This window comes from Somniosus microcephalus, chromosome 8, assembly GCF_052327205.1.
Source record: "Somniosus microcephalus isolate GS21.2 chromosome 8, FLI_Smic_1.0, whole genome shotgun sequence".
Taxonomy (NCBI): Eukaryota; Metazoa; Chordata; class Chondrichthyes; order Squaliformes; family Somniosidae; genus Somniosus; species Somniosus microcephalus.
The window spans coordinates 146,573,603-146,592,420 of NC_140994.1; the positions used below are offsets into that span (position 1 = coordinate 146,573,603).

Below are 18,818 nucleotides of genomic sequence, written 5' to 3' on the forward strand. Positions count from 1 at the left end.
ATGTTCACACCGTCATGCAAGCTGGCTGGTGTTCTGGCACTTGGTCAAACATATCTTTTCTTGTAGTCCCTATTTCAACACATGTCCTTTTCCTATCTGCTTGCAGGAGAATACTGTACATAACTGATGCCAATACATGCAGTCAGAAAGAGGATCATTTAAGTTCAAATCCTTGACTCAAGAGGCAAGGGCACTGGAGATTCTGGGTTTGGAAGCATTATAGGGAATGGGAGACAATGATGAGGTCTAGCATCATCCTTTGCTTTTTTTTTCCTCTCTCGTCTTTATTCACAAACTCATTCACCTGCCCACGAACAGGCAAACACTGAGGTACAGCAGTGTCTTGCCATCTAAAAATCTGTTTCAAGGGGCAGCTTATTCCTAGAATTCTAAAATATGTTCTTCTTCTCAAAAAGGAAGAAAGGGTAGAGCCCAAAGACTGATCTCAACCAACCACCTCACAGTACCCAATAGCATCCTTCCTATAGTGGCCAGTAGATATATATCCACTCGTGTGTGGGAGGGATTGGTGGGAGGTGTGGATTGCCTTGGCAAGTTGCAGGACTAAGCACTTTGTGAAGTACACAGCACAAAGAAGGAGGAACAAGTGTAGGTGGAATTGGAGGAGCTGCAGCATACTGGCTGGGAGACCAGCTCAAGGGCTCATCCAACTCAAGGAGATACTAAACCACCTCCATCCCTACAGGCAGACACTGAGACTCAGCAACCATCATCTCATTTGCTCCACCAACTCAGAACCACACAGAAGAAAGTAGAAGACACACACAGTGCACTTTGACTAAGAGCAAGCACGGAGGCAACCACACTTATACCACAAAAAGTTAGGGTGAATAAAATGTGGGTTAACTGGTAATTATGAGTTCTGATAATTGCCAGTATGTGCAGCATCTGCATCTTAAAAAAGTGATACAGTGCATGATAGAAATTGGCTGCCATCAATTTCCATGGACAACTAACAATTAAAACAAAATATATTACAATTACAAAAACTGAAAATAAAACTGAAATTTCTGTTTTTGTTTCAGATTTCCAGCATCTGCAGTACTTTGTTTTTTTAAATGTATGGCTTGTATATGCACAATAATGCATCCAAACACATTATTTGTGTTTTTATGCTACCAATAATTTCCATTGTTCTCTATAAGCATGAAACCATACATTCTGTTGGTAACAGGACAACTGATGTAACTATGCAAAATCAAGTACTGTTGCCATTAACAGTGGTTCTAGGTTATTAAGGAGCCTCAGAACTCAGATGCATCTCCTCCAAATTACCTTTTCTGCTCCTCTTCTGCGTAACATGTTATCTGTATATCCTTCCTGCACATCATGCTTTCCTCCAAAAATATACTGTTGTCTTTTTTCTCTGCTAACCCTATAAGTATGACATTTTCTGATCTTTCACCAGTATTCTCCCCAGCTTTTAAGTCACAACTGATTCCATTTGCCAATACTCCAGACACTCCCTCAGCAACTTTGCCATCAGCATATTCCATGCTTGGTTCTGCTATCACATCAACCTCAAGTGTGAGACTAGAAGTATTCTTTGTGCCTGTACTATATTCTTGATCTGGCTGCTCAGGCATTCTTTTCATGCCCTGTGCCTCATTTTCTTGTTTAGCTATTGTTCCCAGAGGTTCAGGTGCATTGTTTGGTCTCTCATCTCCTATGCTTGGGCTTTTATCAGCAGTTGACTGCTTAGCTGTTACATCTGGAGTGTATTCTGAGCTTAATGTAGCCATCTTTAGAAAGATCTGTTCATGCCCATTTGGAGCTTGACCTTCCGCAGCTGTCAGGTGATTTTTATTTCTGTTTTGGATAGCTACTTCTTGCACCAAGGTGTTGAGCTTATTCTCTATACCAACCCCTGAGGTACAAGGGGTGTTCTTGTCTTGGTTCATGTCAAAGTGTTATGAGAAGGTAGGCAATCTTCCAGTTTTTGCAGTGTACTTTGTTCTGTTACTTACAGTTGATAAAGGTGAAACTTTAATCTGTAGGAGAATGAGAGAAAAAAATGTTTTTCTGAATGAACAGTTTGTAGCTAGAAAAACTGAAACATAAAAAATACAATATACTACAGTAAGCAATTACTTATAATACCATTTAATAACAGATTAATTTACATTACACGAACATATTTTCAAAAAGCAGACTGATTTAAAATACTGAAAAAGACCAAAATGTTGCAACCCTTCAAAAAGATAACTTTTGATTACTCTTTATGAGATGTATTATTCAGTGATTTTTCTTTCATTTTACATGAAATTTCACACTTTATTCAGCTTTTTCTGCCTACCTCCGTTACAAACCTGCTGCTAATGATTTAAGCAAATTACAATTAAGCTGGCCTTAATATAACAATTGATGAGAGTTCTTTTTTTCCTTTTTTTTTTAAAAAACAATTATCAATTCCCTCTCTTTTAATGTCATTCTTCCCAAAAGTCACAGGTTCCTAGTCAAATGAATGCACAATTTATTTCCAGCGCTCACCGCAATGTAACTCTGTAACCAGCCACACACACACACTGTATCCTGTATGAACCTCGATTTATTCCATGTCCCTTTTACTTGGTGGCTTACTTGGAAAACATAAATCAGAATGTAATATGTGGGGAGTCACATGTACAAACCCACATCCTACCATTTCATGACACTGTTCACTATGGGTTCTATATCTTACAATTTTTAATACTGCAGTCCATTAACCATTGTGAAAGTTAGTCTAAAAACATGTGGAATACACTTGATTGCTGTAAAAACTGGCATGGCTCATCGACTATAGTCTATTTCACAGGGTAGCACTATCAATGTAAGCTGAGTCCAAGGAGCCTTTGTCCACTCTTCATATTGGTAAACATAGAAACATAGAAGATAGGAGCAGGAGTAGGCCATTCGGCCCCTCAAGCCTGCTCCGCCATTCAATAAGATCATGGCTGATCATCCAAATTCAGTACTCTGTTCCTGCCTTCTCTCCATATCCCTTGATCCCTTTAGCATTAAGAAATATATCCAACTCCTTCTTCAATATATTTAATGAATTGGCCTCTACTGCCTTCTGTGGTAGAGAATTCCACAGGTTCACCACTCTCTGGGTGAATAAATTCCTCCTCATCTGTCCTAAAAGGCCTACCCCTTATCCTTAGACTGTGACCCCTGGTTCTGGACTCCCCGACCATCGGGAACATCCTTCCAGCATCTAGTCCTGTTAGAATTTTATAAGTTTCAATGAGATCCCCTCTCATTCTTCTAAACTCCAGCGAGTACAAGCACAGTCGACCCAATCTCTCCTCATACATCATTCCTGCCATCCCAGGTATCAGCCTGGTGAATCTTCGCTGCACTCTCTCCATGGCAAGAACATCCTTCCTCAGATAAGGCGACCAAAACTGCACACAATACTCAAGATGTGGTCTCACCAAGGCCCTGTACAACTGCAGCAAGACATCCTTGTTCCTGTACTCAAACCCTCTTGCTACGAAGGCCAACATACCATTTGCCTTCTTAACCGCCTGCTGCACCTGCATGCTTACCTTCAGCGACTGGTGCACAAGGACACCCAGGTCTCATTGCACTTCCCCTTCTCCCAATCTATTGCCATTCAGATAATAATCTGCCTTCCTGTTTTTGACACCAAAGTGGATAACCTCGCATTTATCCACGTTATACTGCATCTGCCATGCTTCTGCCCAATCACCCAACCTGTCCAAATCATACTGGAGTTTTGTGTCGTCTGCAAACTTGGAGATGTTATATCTAGTTCCCTCGTCCAGATCATTTATATATATTGTGAATAGCTGGGATCCAAGGACCGATCCCTGCGGTACCCCACTAGTCACTGCCTGCCATTCGGAAAAAGAGCCGTTTATTCCAACTCTTTGCTTTCTGTCTGCCAACCAGTTCTCTATCCAAGTCAATACCTTGCCCCAATCCCATGTGCCTTAATTTTACACGCTAATCTCTTATGCGGGACTTTATCGAAAGCCTTTTGAAAATCCAAATACACCACATCCACTGGTTCCCCCTTATCTATTTTACCAGTTACATCCTCAAAAAATTCCAGTAGATTAGTCAAGCACGATTTACCTTTTGTAAATCCATGTTGACTTTGTCCGATCCGGTCACTTTTTTCCAAGTGCTCTGCTATTACATCCTTTATAATGGACTCTAGCATTTTCCCCACTACCGATGTCAGGCTTACCGGTCTGTAATTCCCCGTTTCTCTCTACCACCCTTTTTGAACAGTGGGGCAACATTAGCTACCCGCCAATCCATGGGTACTGTTCCAGAGTCTAATTTTGGAAGATGACCAGCAATGCATCTGCTATTTCTAGGGCCACTTCCTTAAGTACCCTAGGATGTACAGAATGATTTAACAGTAACTAATCTTTTAGATTAAAAAGAAACCAAATACACTCATTAATATAACTCAGTACTAAAGATAAAAAGTTTTTTTCATACAAATGCATAAATAAATGTAGATGAATTATTTAATTTCATTTTATTCCTAATATGTGTCCACACGCAGCACAGAAGGTTATCTTGACTCACGGGTTGCAACCACTGTAGTTCTTCGGGGTTTATAACTTAAGCACGTGATTTATTAAACACAACTGCTCTAAAATATTAGAAAAGCAGAAACTGCACATAATTACATTACATTGGGGGACTGGTCCTTTCACTTCTGGAACCTTGGAACTGGAATCTAGTCCAGGCCGATTGGAACAAAATTCAATGTAAAATTACTCTGGGCAGTCTCAATCTATTTTGGGGAGCACAAAGCCAAAGCTTTAAAACCACTCAAGATTTGGCATGAATTGTCTCTAAATTGGCAGTCTTACTTAGATGTCTGGTATGAGAAATGGAAACAGCACATTGGGCTGGATTTTCCAGCCGGAGGCGGGATGGTGGCGGGTTCATTTTTTTGCAGGTTCCAGTCCCACTCCCTGTTGCAGCCGCCCTCCATTGAGGATTTTTCCCTAGATTGGCCTCATTAAGGCCGACGTGCGCGCTAGCCGGCCCAATCGGTGGGTGCGGGTCGGTTGCCCACACTTGACGCACTAGGAACCTGGATATTTAAGTCGGCCATGGCCCCTTTGCTTTTCACTTGCTTTCTTCTACATTTGAATGCTGGTTACTGCAGGAACGTAAGAAGTCACACAACACCAGGTTATAGTCCAACAGCTTTATTTGAAATCACAAGCTTTCGGAGCGCTGCTCCTTCTTCAGGTGAAGTGGAGAAATGCATAAAGACACAGCTTATATAGTCAGAGAATCATGTCAGGTGATTACAGGTAACCTTTCCAACTGCCATTTATCGCACCTCGGCAGAGAGATAATCACAGCAGTCAAAGGTGTGAATGGTGTCCAAACAGGTCAGTCAGGGAAACATTACATCAAAGAACAATGAGGTGGGGTCACAAGGGGTCAAATATTGCAGATGCTGGGGTCTGTATGAAAAACAAAAAAAGACAAAAAACGTTTTTTTTGGCTGGAAATCACAGCAGGTCCGGCCGCATCTGTGTAGAGAGAACAAGCCAATGTCGACTCGAGTCTGGATGACCCTGCATCAGGTGGGGTTACATGTAGCGTGACATGAACCCAACATCTCGGTTGAGGCCGTCCTCATGAGTGCGGAACTTGGCTATCAGTTTCTGCTCGACGATTTTGCGTTGTCGTGTGTCTCGAAGGCCACCTTGGAGAATGCTTACCCGAAGATCGGAGGCTGAATGTCCTTGACTGCTGAAGTGTTCCCCGACTGGGAGGGAACACTCCTGCCTGGTGATTGTTGCGCGGTGTCCGTTCATCCGTTGTCGCAGTGTCTGCATGGTCTCGCCGATGTACCATGCTCCGGGGCATCCTTTCCTGCAACGTATGAGGTAGACAACGTTGGCCGAGTCACATGAGTATGTACCATGTACCTGGTGGGTGGTGTCCTCACGCGTGATGATGGTATCTGTGTTGATGATCTGGCATGTCTTGCAGAGGTTGCTGTGGCAGGGTTGTGTGGTGTCGTGGTCGCTGTTCTCCTGAAAGCTGGGTAATTTGCTGCGAACGATGGTCTGTTTGAGGTTAGGCGGCTGTTTGAAAGCGAGTAGTGGAGGTGTGGGGATGGCCTTAGCGAGGTGTTCGTCGTCATCGATGACATGTTGAAGGCTGCGAAGAACATGGCGTAGTTTCTCCGCTCCGGGGAAGTACTGGACGACGAAGGGTACTCTGTTGGTTGTGTCCCGTGTTTGTCTTCTGAGGAGGTCTATGCGATTTTTCGCTGTGGCCCGTCGGAACTGTCGATCGACGAGTCGAGCGTCATATCCCATTCTTACAAGGGCATCTTTCAGTGTCTGTAGGTGTCCATCGCGTTCCTCCTCGTCTGAGCAGATCCTGTGTATTCGCAGGGCTTGTCCATAGGGGATGGCTTCTTTAACGTGGTTAGGGTGGAAGCTGGAGAAGTGAAGCATCGTGAGGTTGTCCGTGGGCTTGCGGTAGAGTGAAGTGCTGAGGTGTCCGTCTTTGATGGAGATTCGTGTGTCCAGGAATGAGACTGATTCTGAGGAGTAGTCCATGGTGAGTTTGATGGTGGGATGGAACTTGTTGATGTTATCGTGTAGTCTTTTCAGTGATTCTTCGCCGTGGGTCCATAGGAAGAAAATGTCGTCGATGTATCTGGTGTATAGCGTTGGTTGGAGATCCTGTGCAGCGAAGAAGTCTTGCTCGAACTTGTGCATGAAGATGTTTGCGTATTGGGGTGCGAATTTGGTCCCCATGGCTGTTCCGTGTGTTTGGGTAAAGAACTGGTTGTCGAAGGTGAAGACATTGTGGTCAAGGATGAAGCGGATGAGTTGTAGGATGGCATCTGGAGATTGGCTGTTGTTGGTGTTGAGTACTGAGGCTGTCGCAGCGATGCCGTCATCGTGGGGGATACTGGTGTAGAGTGCCGAGACGTCCATCGTGGCGAGGAGTGTTCCTGGTTCAACTGGTCCGTGGGTGCTGAGCTTCTGTAAGAAGTCTGTAGTTTCGCGACAGAAGCTGGGGGTTCCCTGTACGATGGGTTTCAGGATGCCCTCGACATATCCAGAGAGGTTCTCACACAGGGTTCCGCTGCCTGATGCGATAGGACGTCCAGGTGTGTTGGCTTTGTGTATCTTTGGGAGGCAGTAGAAGTCTCCCACGCGGGGAGTACGTGGGATGAGAGCATGTAGGATGCTTTGAAGGTCTGGATCGAAGGTTTTGATCAGTCTGTTGAGTTGGCGGGTGTGTTCTTTGGTCGGATCTGCGGGTAACTGTCTGTAGTGTTCCTGGTTGTCCAGTTGTCGGTATACTTCTTTGCAATAGTCCGTTCTGTTCTGTATGACGATGGCACCTCCTTTGTCTGCTGGTTTGATGACGATGTTGCGGTTGGTCTTGAGAGCGTGGATGGCGTTGCGTTGTGCTCGGGTGACATTCTGGACTGTCTTGTGAGTGCGGCTGATGAATCTGGCGTTGATGCATCTCCTGACAGCTTGAGCATACATGTCAAGCTTAAGGCAGCGACCCTCCGGAGGGGTCCAATTTGACTCTTTCTTCTTCGGTTGCTGCACTGCGGATCCCTCTGTCTGCTGTTCCGGATCATTGATTGTCTCATTGGGTTCGCTGCTGACATCTTGGGATTTGTGGAAGAATTCCCGGAGCCTCATTCTCCTGATGAATTCCTCTGTGTCTGCCGCGAGACTGATGGGGTCCATTTTGGTGGTGGGGCAGAAATTGAGCCCTCGGCTGAGAACTTCAATTTCGTCTGGTTGAAGGGTGTGGTCGGACAGGTTGACGATGGATTTCCCTGTGGTTTCAACCGTGGTACCGGGGGAGGCTTGGTTGCTGCTGCTGGTGATGCCAAGTTTCTCAAGCTTCCTGTTCTTGGTGTGCATGTAGGTAGCGTAGTTCCGTTGCCTTGTTTGTTTGGCGGTGTCTCGTAGCTGGTCTGCTGCGTCCTGAGCACAGGCTGAGAACAGGGACTCCATCTCGGTTTCGAGGTTGCGGCGTCTGCTGTAGAGCTGGTGTACGAGATGGTTGAGGAGTGTGCGAGAGGTACGACGGCAGAGTCTCTCAGCGTAGTCTGTGTTGTAGGTCGACTTGAGTGGGTTAGTGATCTGTAGTCCTTTCGGGATCTTGTCTGCTTTCTTGCATCTCTGTAGAAACTTGATGTCTGTGTCGATATGCGCGATCTTCTTGGAGATCCTCTCCACTTTGAGCCGGCAGTTTGTGGTGTCGATAGTAGCCATGGTGTGGAGATGCCGGAGTTGGACCGGGGTGGACAAATGTAAGAAGTCACACAACACCAGGTTGGACTATAACCTGGTGTTGTGTGACTTCTTACATTTGTCCACCCCAGTCCAACTCCGGCATCTCCACACCATGGCTACTACCGACACCACAAACTGCCGGCTCAAAGTGGAGAGGATCTCCAAGAAGATCACGCATATCGACACAGACATCAAGTTTCTACAGAGATGCAAGAAAGCAGACAAGATCCCGAAAGGACTACAGATCACAAACCCACTCAAGTCGACCTACAACACAGACTACGCTGAGAGACTCTGCCGTCGTACCTCTCGCACACTCCTCAACCATCTCGAACACCAGCTCTACAGCAGACGCCGCAACCTCGAAACCGAGATGGAGTCCATGTTCTCAGCCTGTGCTCAGGATGCAGCAGACCAGCTACGAGACACCGCCAAACAAACAAGGCAACGGAACTACGCTACCTACATGCACACCAAGAACAGGAAGCTTGAGAAACTTGGCATCACCAGCAGCAGCAACCAAGCCTCCCCCGGTACCACGGTTGAAACCACAGGGAAATCCATCGTCAACCTGTCCGACCACACCCTTCAACCAGATGAAATTGAAGTTCTCAGCCGAGGGCTCAATTTCTGCCCCACCACCAAAATGGACCCCATCAGTCTCGCGGCAGACACAGAGGAATTCATCAGGAGAATGAGGCTCCGGGAATTCTTCCACAAATCCCAAGATGTCAGCAGCGAACCCAATGAGACAATCAATGATCCGGAACAGCAGACAGAGGGATCCGCAGTGCAGCAACCGAAGAAGAAAGAGTCAAATTGGACCCCTCCGGAGGGTCGCTGCCTTAAGCTTGACATGTATGCTCAAGCTGTCAGGAGATGCATCAATGCCAGATTCATCAGCCGCACTCACAAGACAGTCCAGAATGTCACCCGAGCACAACGCAACGCCATCCACGCTCTCAAGACCAACCGCAACATCGTCATCAAACCAGCAGACAAAGGAGGTGCCATCGTCATACAGAACAGAACGGACTATTGCAAAGAAGTATACCGACAACTGGACAACCAGGAACACTACAGACAGTTACCCGCAGATCCGACCAAAGAACACACCCGCCAACTCAACAGACTGATCAAAACCTTCGATCCAGACCTTCAAAGCATCCTACATGCTCTCATCCCACGTACTCCCCGCGTGGGAGACTTCTACTGCCTCCCAAAGATACACAAAGCCAACACACCTGGACGTCCTATCGCATCAGGCAGCGGAACCCTGTGTGAGAACCTCTCTGGATATGTCGAGGGCATCCTGAAACCCATCGTACAGGGAACCCCCAGCTTCTGTCGCGACACTACAGACTTCTTACAGAAGCTCAGCACCCACGGACCAGTTGAACCAGGAACACTCCTCGCCACGATGGACGTCTCGGCACTCTACACCAGTATCCCCCACGATGACGGCATCGCTGCGACAGCCTCAGTACTCAACACCAACAGCCAATCTCCAGATGCCATCCTACAACTCATCCGCTTCATCCTTGACCACAATGTCTTCACCTTCGACAACCAGTTCTTTACCCAAACACACGGAACAGCCATGGGGACCAAATTCGCACCCCAATACGCAAACATCGTCATGCACAAGTTCGAGCAAGATTTCTTCGCTGCACAGGATCTCCAACCAACGCTATACACCAGATACATCGACGACATTTTCTTCCTATGGACCCACGGCGAAGAATCACTGAAAAGACTACACGATAACATCAACAAGTTCCATCCCACCATCAAACTCACCATGGACTACTCCTCAGAATCAGTCTCATTCCTGGACACACGAATCTCCATCAAAGACGGACACCTCAGCACTTCACTCTACCGCAAGCCCACGGACAACCTCACGATGCTTCACTTCTCCAGCTTCCACCCTAACCACGTTAAAGAAGCCATCCCCTATGGACAAGCCCTGCGAATACACAGGATCTGCTCAGACGAGGAGGAACGCGATGGACACCTACAGACACTGAAAGATGCCCTTGTAAGAATGGGATATGACGCTCGACTCGTCGATCGACAGTTCCGACGGGCCACAGCGAAAAATCGCATAGACCTCCTCAGAAGACAAACACGGGACACAACCAACAGAGTACCCTTCGTCGTCCAGTACTTCCCCGGAGCGGAGAAACTACGCCATGTTCTTCGCAGCCTTCAACATGTCATCGATGACGACGAACACCTCGCTAAGGCCATCCCCACACCTCCACTACTCGCTTTCAAACAGCCGCCTAACCTCAAACAGACCATCGTTCGCAGCAAATTACCCAGCTTTCAGGAGAACAGCGACCACGACACCACACAACCCTGCCACAGCAACCTCTGCAAGACATGCCAGATCATCAACACAGATACCATCATCACACGTGAGGACACCACCCACCAGGTACATGGTACATACTCATGTGACTCGGCCAACGTTGTCTACCTCATACGTTGCAGGAAAGGATGCCCCGGAGCATGGTACATCGGCGAGACCATGCAGACACTGCGATAACGGATGAACGGACACCGCGCAACAATCACCAGGCAGGAGTGTTCCCTCCCAGTCGAGGAACACTTCAGCAGTCAAGGATATTCAGCCTCCGATCTTCGGGTAAGCATTCTCCAAGGTGGCCTTCGAGACACACGACAACGCAAAATCGTCGAGCAGAAACTGATAGCCAAGTTCCGCACTCATGAGGACGGCCTCAACCGAGATGTTGGGTTCATGTCACGCTACATGTAACCCCACCTGATGCAGGGTCATCCAGACTCGAGTCAACATTGGCTTGTTCTCTCTACACAGATGCGGCCGGACCTGCTGTGATTTCCAGCCAAAAAAAATGTTTTTTGTCTGTTTTTTTGTTTTTCATACAGACCCCAGCATCTGCAATATTTGACCCCTTGTGACCCCACCTCATTGTTCTTTGATGTAATGTTTCCCTGACTGACCTGTTTGGACACCATTCACACCTTTGACTGCTGTGATTATCTCTCTGCCGAGGTGCGATAAATGGCAGTTGGAAAGGTTACCTGTAATCACCTGACATGATTCTCTGACTATATAAGCTGTGTCTTTATGCATTTCTCCACTTCACCTGAAGAAGGAGCAGCGCTCCGAAAGCTTGTGATTTCAAATAAAGCTGTTGGACTATAACCTGGTGTTGTGTGACTTCTTACATTTGTCCACCCCAGTCCAACTCCGGCATCTCCACACTACTGCAGGAATGGTAGCACAACGCTCCAAGGCTGCTCCACGTTTCGATGATGCCTCCCTCAATGCTCTTGCTCCAGAGGATGAAAGGAGGTCCCCTTTCCTTCCGATGGACGGAGGTAGCCTCCTCAGCACGCAAAGGCAACCTGGCTGCAAATTGCTGAGGAGGCAAGTGCACAGTCTGTGTGTACACACGGTTCAATGACCCGATGCGATCTGCAAAAGTGAGTATAACATCAGACTTATCTTCAGTCTGCTTCCCGTCTCTTCTCATCCCCATCACTCTTCATTGGCAACCTACTCCTGCACATCCCAACTGACCCGAACATCCCTTGCACCCTCACCCATCCCTCTCTCTGTACTGAATCACTTCACCATCTTACTATGCATCCCTCACACTCAATCTCACTGTTATGCAATGACAACAACTAACAACGCACAGGGAGGGACCTTGGTATTGGCACCTCACTCCATCTTTGTCTCCCTCTAAACATCTATCTTATCCATTCTTAAAACTAAATCCATCAATCTCACTGAAACTCCACTTGTGTCCCTCATTGCAGGAAAAGAGAGCCCACAATAAGAGGGAGGACAAGGGGAGGCCCACTATCCCTGGCGCATATAACGACTGCTGAGGAGGCAGCTCTGGAGATCGTGCGAAGTGCAGAGGAGCTGGAAGTGGGGGACGGAGAGACAGGCACAGTACAGCAAGCTGGTGACAGAATTGATTTGCAACCCTATCATTTTGTTTTCATGAGTGACTGATATGGCATCTGATGCTCAGAAATATAGTTATGATAATCTGCACAATGGGATGTGTCTGCTACCTAAATGTAACATGTCTAACTCAGGCCTTTTCTCACCCACAGGACCATGAGGAAGAGCCGGAGGACTCCTCAGAGGAACCAGCAGCCTCAGCAGAAACGAGTGCACCCAGCACCAGCGCAGAGACACACACCTCGGTGGGTAGTTTGTGAGATAGAGTTGTGTTGTCACCTGGTGCATCACAGCTCACAAGTGAGCATCAGCAGATGGTGGAGACCGAGACAGCAGTGGAGAGTCCTTGTCAGAGGCCGCAGGGCGCTCCTAGCTCAGCTCAGCTGCATGTAGACGCTGTGCCTCTGGGGCCATGCAGAAAGAGAGGTGTGCTGGAGCTTCAGGAACAAGTGCAAGAGGATCTGGCTGGGTTTGTATCCACGGTAATTGCAAGAGTGCAGAGAATGGAGGAGTCCATGTGATGCGCTATCAATACTCATAAAAGACTGAGAGTTAGAAGAGTAACTAAAGGCTTTTATTAACAACAGAATGGAGGTCTGCCTCGAGTGGTCGACCGGTCCAGGATACAAAGGGCTGGGGAGCAGTCACCTTTATACTAGGACCTGTGGGAGGAGTCAGCCGAGGCATGTCCAGGCATGTGCACAGTGGAATACAAACAGGACAAACAGGAATACAAACAGTGGTTTACCACATTCACCCCTTGTTTAAAATTGAGTCCGGCGGGGTGAAGTGTATTAAAAGTTAGTGTATTGGAGTCTCTCCGGAGGTCTTGTCTGCCGCTGTGATCGGCGTGGCGACGGCAGGGGTAGTGAAGCTTCCGGCGTCGAGTCCAGCGTAGGCTGTGGCACAGGCGTGTCGTCCTCGTAGATGTCGAGCGGGTCGCGGGGCCCAGGCCTGCCGTCTGCTGGGGCTGGATATCGGATCGTGGGGGGGGGTGGTAGTGGGTAGTGGGTTACTGCGGCCCCCGAGGGTGCAAGGTCTCTTATGGAGACTGTGTCCTCCCGCCCGTCCGGGTATGCGATGTAAGCATACTGGGGGTTGGCGTGGAGGAGGTCGACCCTCTCGACCAGGGGGTCCGTTTTATGGGTCCTCACGTGTCTTCTCAGTAGGACCGGCCCTGGGGACGTCAGCCATGGCGGTAGCGATGTCCCCGATGTGGACTTCCTTGGGAAGACAAACATTTTCTCATGAGGGGTGGCGTTAGTGGCAGTGCAGAGCAGTGACCGAATAGAGTGGAGCGCATCGGGGAGCACATCCTGCCAGCGGGAGGTTGGAAGGCCCCTAGACTTTAAGGCTAGCAGGACGGCCTTCCAAACTGTCGCATTTTCTCTTTCCACCTGTCCGTTCCCCTGGGGGTTGTAACTGGTGGTCCTGCTTGTGGCAATACCCCTAGTTAGCAGGTACTGACGGAGTTCGTCGCTCATAAACGATGAGCCCCGGTCGCTATGGATATAGCTGGGGAAGCCGAACAGGGTGAAGAGGTTGTTCAGACATTTAATGACCGTGGCACTGGTCATGTCCGGGCAGGGGAAGGCGAACGGGAAACGGGAGTACTCATCAATAATATTGAGGAAGTACACATTGCGGTCGGAGGAGGGGAGAGGCCCTTTAAAATCAACGCTCAGGCGCTCGAAGGGGTGAGTGGCTTTTATCAGGTGGGCCCTGTCTGGTCTATAAAAGTGCGGTTTGCACTCAGCGCAGACTTGGCAGTTCCTGGTCATGGTCCTGACCTCCTCAATAGAGTAAGGCAGGTTGCGGGCCTTGATGAGGTGGAAGAACCTGGTGACCGCCGGGTGGCAGAGGTCATTGTGGAGGGCCCGTAGTCTATCGATCTGCGCGCTGGCACAGGTGCCACGCGATAGCGCATCCGGGGGTTCATTTAGCTTCCCGGGCCGGTACAAGATCTCGTAGTTGTAGGTGGAAAGTTCGATTCTCCACCTCAAGATCTTGTCATTTTTGATTTTGCCCCTCTGCTTGTTGTTAAACATAAAAGCAACTGAACGCTGGTCAGTGAGCAGGGTAAATCGTTTTCCGGCCAGGTAGTGCCTCCAATGACGCACAGCCTCCACAATCACCTGGGCCTCCTTCTCAACAGCGGAGTGTCTGGTCTCCGGGCCTTGGAGGGTTCGTGAAAAGAAGGCCACGGGTCTCCCCGCCTGATTGAGGGTAGCGGCCAGGGCAAAATCGGACGCGTCGCTTTCCACCTGGAAGGGGATGGATTCGTCCACTGCGTGCATGGTGGCTTTGGCAATGTCCTCCTTGATACGGTGGAAGGCTAAGCGGGCCTCTGCCGTCAAGGGAAAAGAGGTGGACTTGATCAGCGGACGGGCCTTGTCCGCATAGTAGGGGACCCACTGGGCGTAATAGGAGAAAAACCCTAGGCACCTCTTCAGGGCCTTGAGGCAGTGGGGCAGTGGAAGTTCCATAAGGGGACGCATCCGGTCGGGGTTGGGGCCGATGACTCCGTGTTCCACAACACAGCCAAGGATGGCGAGGCGGTTTGTGCGGAATATGCACTTCTCCTTGTTATATGTCAGGTTTAGGAGTTGGGCGGTGCGGAGGAATTTTTCGAGGTTTGCGTCATGGTCCTGCAAGTCACGGCCGCAGATGGTCACATTGTCCAGATATGGGAAAGTGGCCTGCAACGCATTTTGATCTACCATCCGGTCCATCTCCCTTTGGAAGACGGAGACCCCGTTGGTGACGCCAAAGGGAACCCTAAGGAAGTGATAGAGGCGGCCGTTTGCCTCAAAGGCAGTGTACTGGCGGTCCTCAGGGCGGATGGGGAGCTGGTGGTACGCTGATTTCAGGTCAATGGTCGAGAAGACGCGGTACTGCGTGATCTGGTTGACCATATCAGCTATACGGGGGAATGGGTAGGCGTCCAGCAGGGTGTAGCGATTTATTGTCTGGCTGTAGTCGATGACCAGGCGCTGCTTCTCGCCGGTCTTAACGACCACAACCTGGGCTCGCCAGGGGCTGGTGCTGCCCTCAATAATCCCTTCTTTCAGGAGCCGCTCCACTTCGGTTTTAATGAAAACCCTGTCCCCGGCACTGTATCGCCTGCTCTTTGTGGCGATGGGCTTACAGTCGGGGGTGAGGTTAGCAAACAGTGGTGGGGGGGTGACTCTGAGTGTGGAGAGGTTGCACCTGGTGCGCGGCGGGCAATTTGGAAGCTGCTGGCTGCGGACTGTGAGTGGGGGTAGGGGTCCACCGTACGCCATCGTAACACTTTTAAGGTGGCACTGAAAATCTAACCCCAGCAGGACGGCAGCGCAGAGGTCAGGCAGGACCAGAAGTTTAAAATGATCGTACACGGTCCCGTCTACTACGAGTGTCACCACGCAGTAGCCACCGATGTCCGCCGACTGGGACTCGGAGGCCATAGAAATCCGCTGTTGCGCAGGCAGGACTGGGAGAGAGCAACGCCGCACCGTGTCGGGGTGGATGAAGCTCTCCGTGCTCCCAGAGTCAAAAAGGCAGATTGTATCGTGACCATTTACCTTAATGTCCATTGTGGAACTGGCCAGTTGGTGCGGTCTCGCTTGGTCCAGTGTAACGGATGCCAGCGTAGGGGTCGGTGTGTCGCTGCGGGTATCATATGAGGCGGTGTCGGGGGCCTGCTGCGTCCCGGCTGTCGTCCAAGATGGCGGCGTCCATGATCCCCATGTGGCTGGAGGCGTCCAAAATGGCTGCTGTACCGGTGATTCGCACATGGCCGGGGAGGTCCAGGATGGCGGCCCGCATGGCCCACACGCGGCGCTGCTGGGGTTCGGGGTGGCTTTGGCCCTGCAGACGCTAGCGTAGTGTCCCTTCTTCCCGCAGCCCGAGCAGATCGCGTTTTTCGCCAGGCAGCGCGCTCTGGGGTGTTTTGCCTGGCCACAGAAGTAGCATTTCTGGCCTTGGGGCACTGCTGTCTGGCCTTGGGACACTGCTGCGGTAGTTGGGCCGTTGTTGGGGTGTGGCTGGGGTGGCACGGCGCCATGAGGCGGTCCTACCGTGTCCCAGGCTGTCATTCCCCGCGGCGTCCACGGTGCAGAGGAGTAGGCATCCATGCCCTGGTAGGCTGCATCCAACGATAGTGCGAGTTCAGAGGCCTTGTTGAGGTCGAGGTTACTCTGCTCCAACAGTCGCTGTCGGGTGTAATTGGATCTGTGGCCCGCTACAAAAGCGTCCCGGATAAGTTCCTCTGTGTACACGGCGGCCTTTACATCCTTACAACCACAGGCCCGGCCAAGCACAGACAGTGCCTGAAGGTATTCCACGGTCGATTCCCCAGGTTGTTGTTTACGACTCCCCAGAAGGTGCCTGGCGTACACTTCGTTCACTGGGCGCGTGTACTGGTCCTTGAGGAGCTTGATAGCGTCCGCGTACGAGGTCGCGTCTTGGATGACCGAGTACACTCGGTGGTTCACTTTGGAGGTCAGGACATCCAGTTTGTCCTCGTCCGATTTGATTGCTTCGGAGGCGGTCAGGAATTTTTCGAAACACTTAAGCCAGTGAGTAAACTTGGTGGATGAGTCCGCCTCCCGATGATCTAAGTCCAGGCATGCTGGTGTGAGGATCTTCTCCATTATAAAAATGTTGTTAATAAAATTGATGCGCTATCAATTAATCATAAAAGACTGAGAGTTAGAAGAGTAACTAAAGGCTTTTATTAACAACAGAATGGAGGTCTGCCTCGAGTGGTCGACCGGTCCAGGATACAAAGGGCTGGGGAGCAGTCACCTTTATACTAGGACCTGTGGGAGGAGTCAGCCGAGGCATGTACACAGTGGAATACAAACAGGACAAACAGGAATACAAACAGTGGTTTACCACACCATGTCAAACATGAGCAATGCCATGGCGCACACATTGGCGAATGTAGATACCACCATGGAAAGGATGGCAACCTCCATGGAGGACATAAAATCACCAGACTCAGGAGAACATGGTTAAACTTCTAAATAGATGGTCATCTATGAAGGATAGATGGGCATCTATTGAGGAGCGAAACCAGAGGTTCATGGACGTCCTTGTTACGAGGAATGTCAGCACAGAAATGGATCCTCATGGCCCCACTGATGTGCAGCAAGGTGCTCTCCAGCTACTTGCTAGCAGTGAAGTGCGGGTGACCCATGAGAGGAATGGTTGTGGTCGACAACAAGGAAGTGGGGCTCCTCTCCAAGTGCTCACACTCCCATGCCACTGTGGAGCCCTCGGTCAGAGACCCAGATGCGTCACCCAACTGAGATGGCCATCTCTGCCCCTGCACATACGCAGGAGGAGCAGAGTGTTGCGGAGCCCTCCAAGGCTTCCAAACCCAGAGGATGCCCGCCCACCAAAGGCGTCTAAGCAGGTGCAGCAGGGATGTGAGCACGCTTCCTTTACATCTGCTGAAGCCACAGGGGAAATACCACGTAGAAGCACACATAATAGAAAGCTAAAGCACAGTCACAAGGGTAGTCACTTGGGTGATTTCATAGTATACCATTTTACATGTCATATTTATTTCTAGTTTATTATTTCTAGTTTATTAAAGTTATGCGATGTGAATGATTCAATGCGTTGACCTATGTGTGCTCAGAATTAGAAGCGTCACATTGAGGGTTGAGGACGCCTTTCATCTGCAGTGATGGTAAGGAGGGTAAGGAGAGTGATAGGAATGCATAGTTCATTGTTCAGATGCTGTATTGTGTGGAAAGGAGGTCCTGCCAACCCTCATGTGCATGTGCCAGCCACATATATGTACAGCGTAAAGTTACGCGAATCTGGCATGGATTAGTCCATCCTTTGCCTGACAGCCAGCAATGAGGTCGTGTGCTGGTAGCATTGGGACAGCCGTCTTCGCCAGATGTTCCTCATCTGCAGCCTCATTCGGCTCTTCCTCCTGTGAGGAGACTGTGCACTGTGCCACTTGTTCCTCAGGCAGCGCTAAGCCACACTGCAATGCGATGGTGTGCAGGATACAGCAGACCACAATGATTCTGGAGACCCTGGCTGGTGCGTACTGTAGGGCTCCACCAGGTCTGTCCAGACATCTGAAGCGCATTTTGAGCAATCCTATGATTTGCTCTATGATGCTTCTGGTGGAAATGTGGCTCTCATTGTAACGCTCCTCAGCTTCGTTTGATGGCCTCCTCATCGGTGTCATTAGCCACATCTTCAGGGGATAGCCCTTGTCTCCAAGTAGCCATCCAGAAAGTTGGGCTGGCAGATTGAAGAGCTGAGGCACAGTGGACTGCCGCAGGATGTACAAGTCGTGGCAGCTGCCAGGGAACATTGCGCACACATGCATAATATTCTTCCTGTGGTTACACACCAGCTGCACGCTAAGGGAGTGGAAGCCCTTGCGATTCACAAATACAGTTGGGTTGTGATGGAGTGCCCTGATGGCCACGTGTGCAGTCAATGATGCCCTGCACCCTTGGGAAGCATGCCATATTGGCGAACCAATCGCCCGCGCGGTTACACTTGCTTCATCCATTGAGAAGTGGATGTAATTGGCCGAC

General features: G+C 49.6%; 1 protein-coding gene across 7 annotated transcripts in view; it reads right to left on the bottom strand.

The window, feature by feature from the left end:
• psd2 (pleckstrin and Sec7 domain containing 2) overlaps positions 1 to 18,818 on the bottom strand; it is a 301,948-nt gene that overhangs the window by 152,884 nt on the left and 130,246 nt on the right. For 4 of the 7 annotated variants that reach the window (XM_085995215.1, XM_085995218.1, XM_085995219.1 and 1 more), the window contains one exon: positions 1,297 to 2,012. The exons of 2 other annotated variants lie outside the window; for them this stretch is intronic. In XM_085995215.1, coding sequence (XP_085851341.1) covers positions 1,297 to 1,922 — 626 coding nt within the window. In that variant the 5' untranslated portion in view covers positions 1,923 to 2,012. Of the gene's footprint in view, positions 1 to 1,296; positions 2,013 to 2,511; positions 2,797 to 18,818 lie in introns of those variants that run through there. One more of the 7 variants, XM_085995217.1, reaches the window with a different exon arrangement.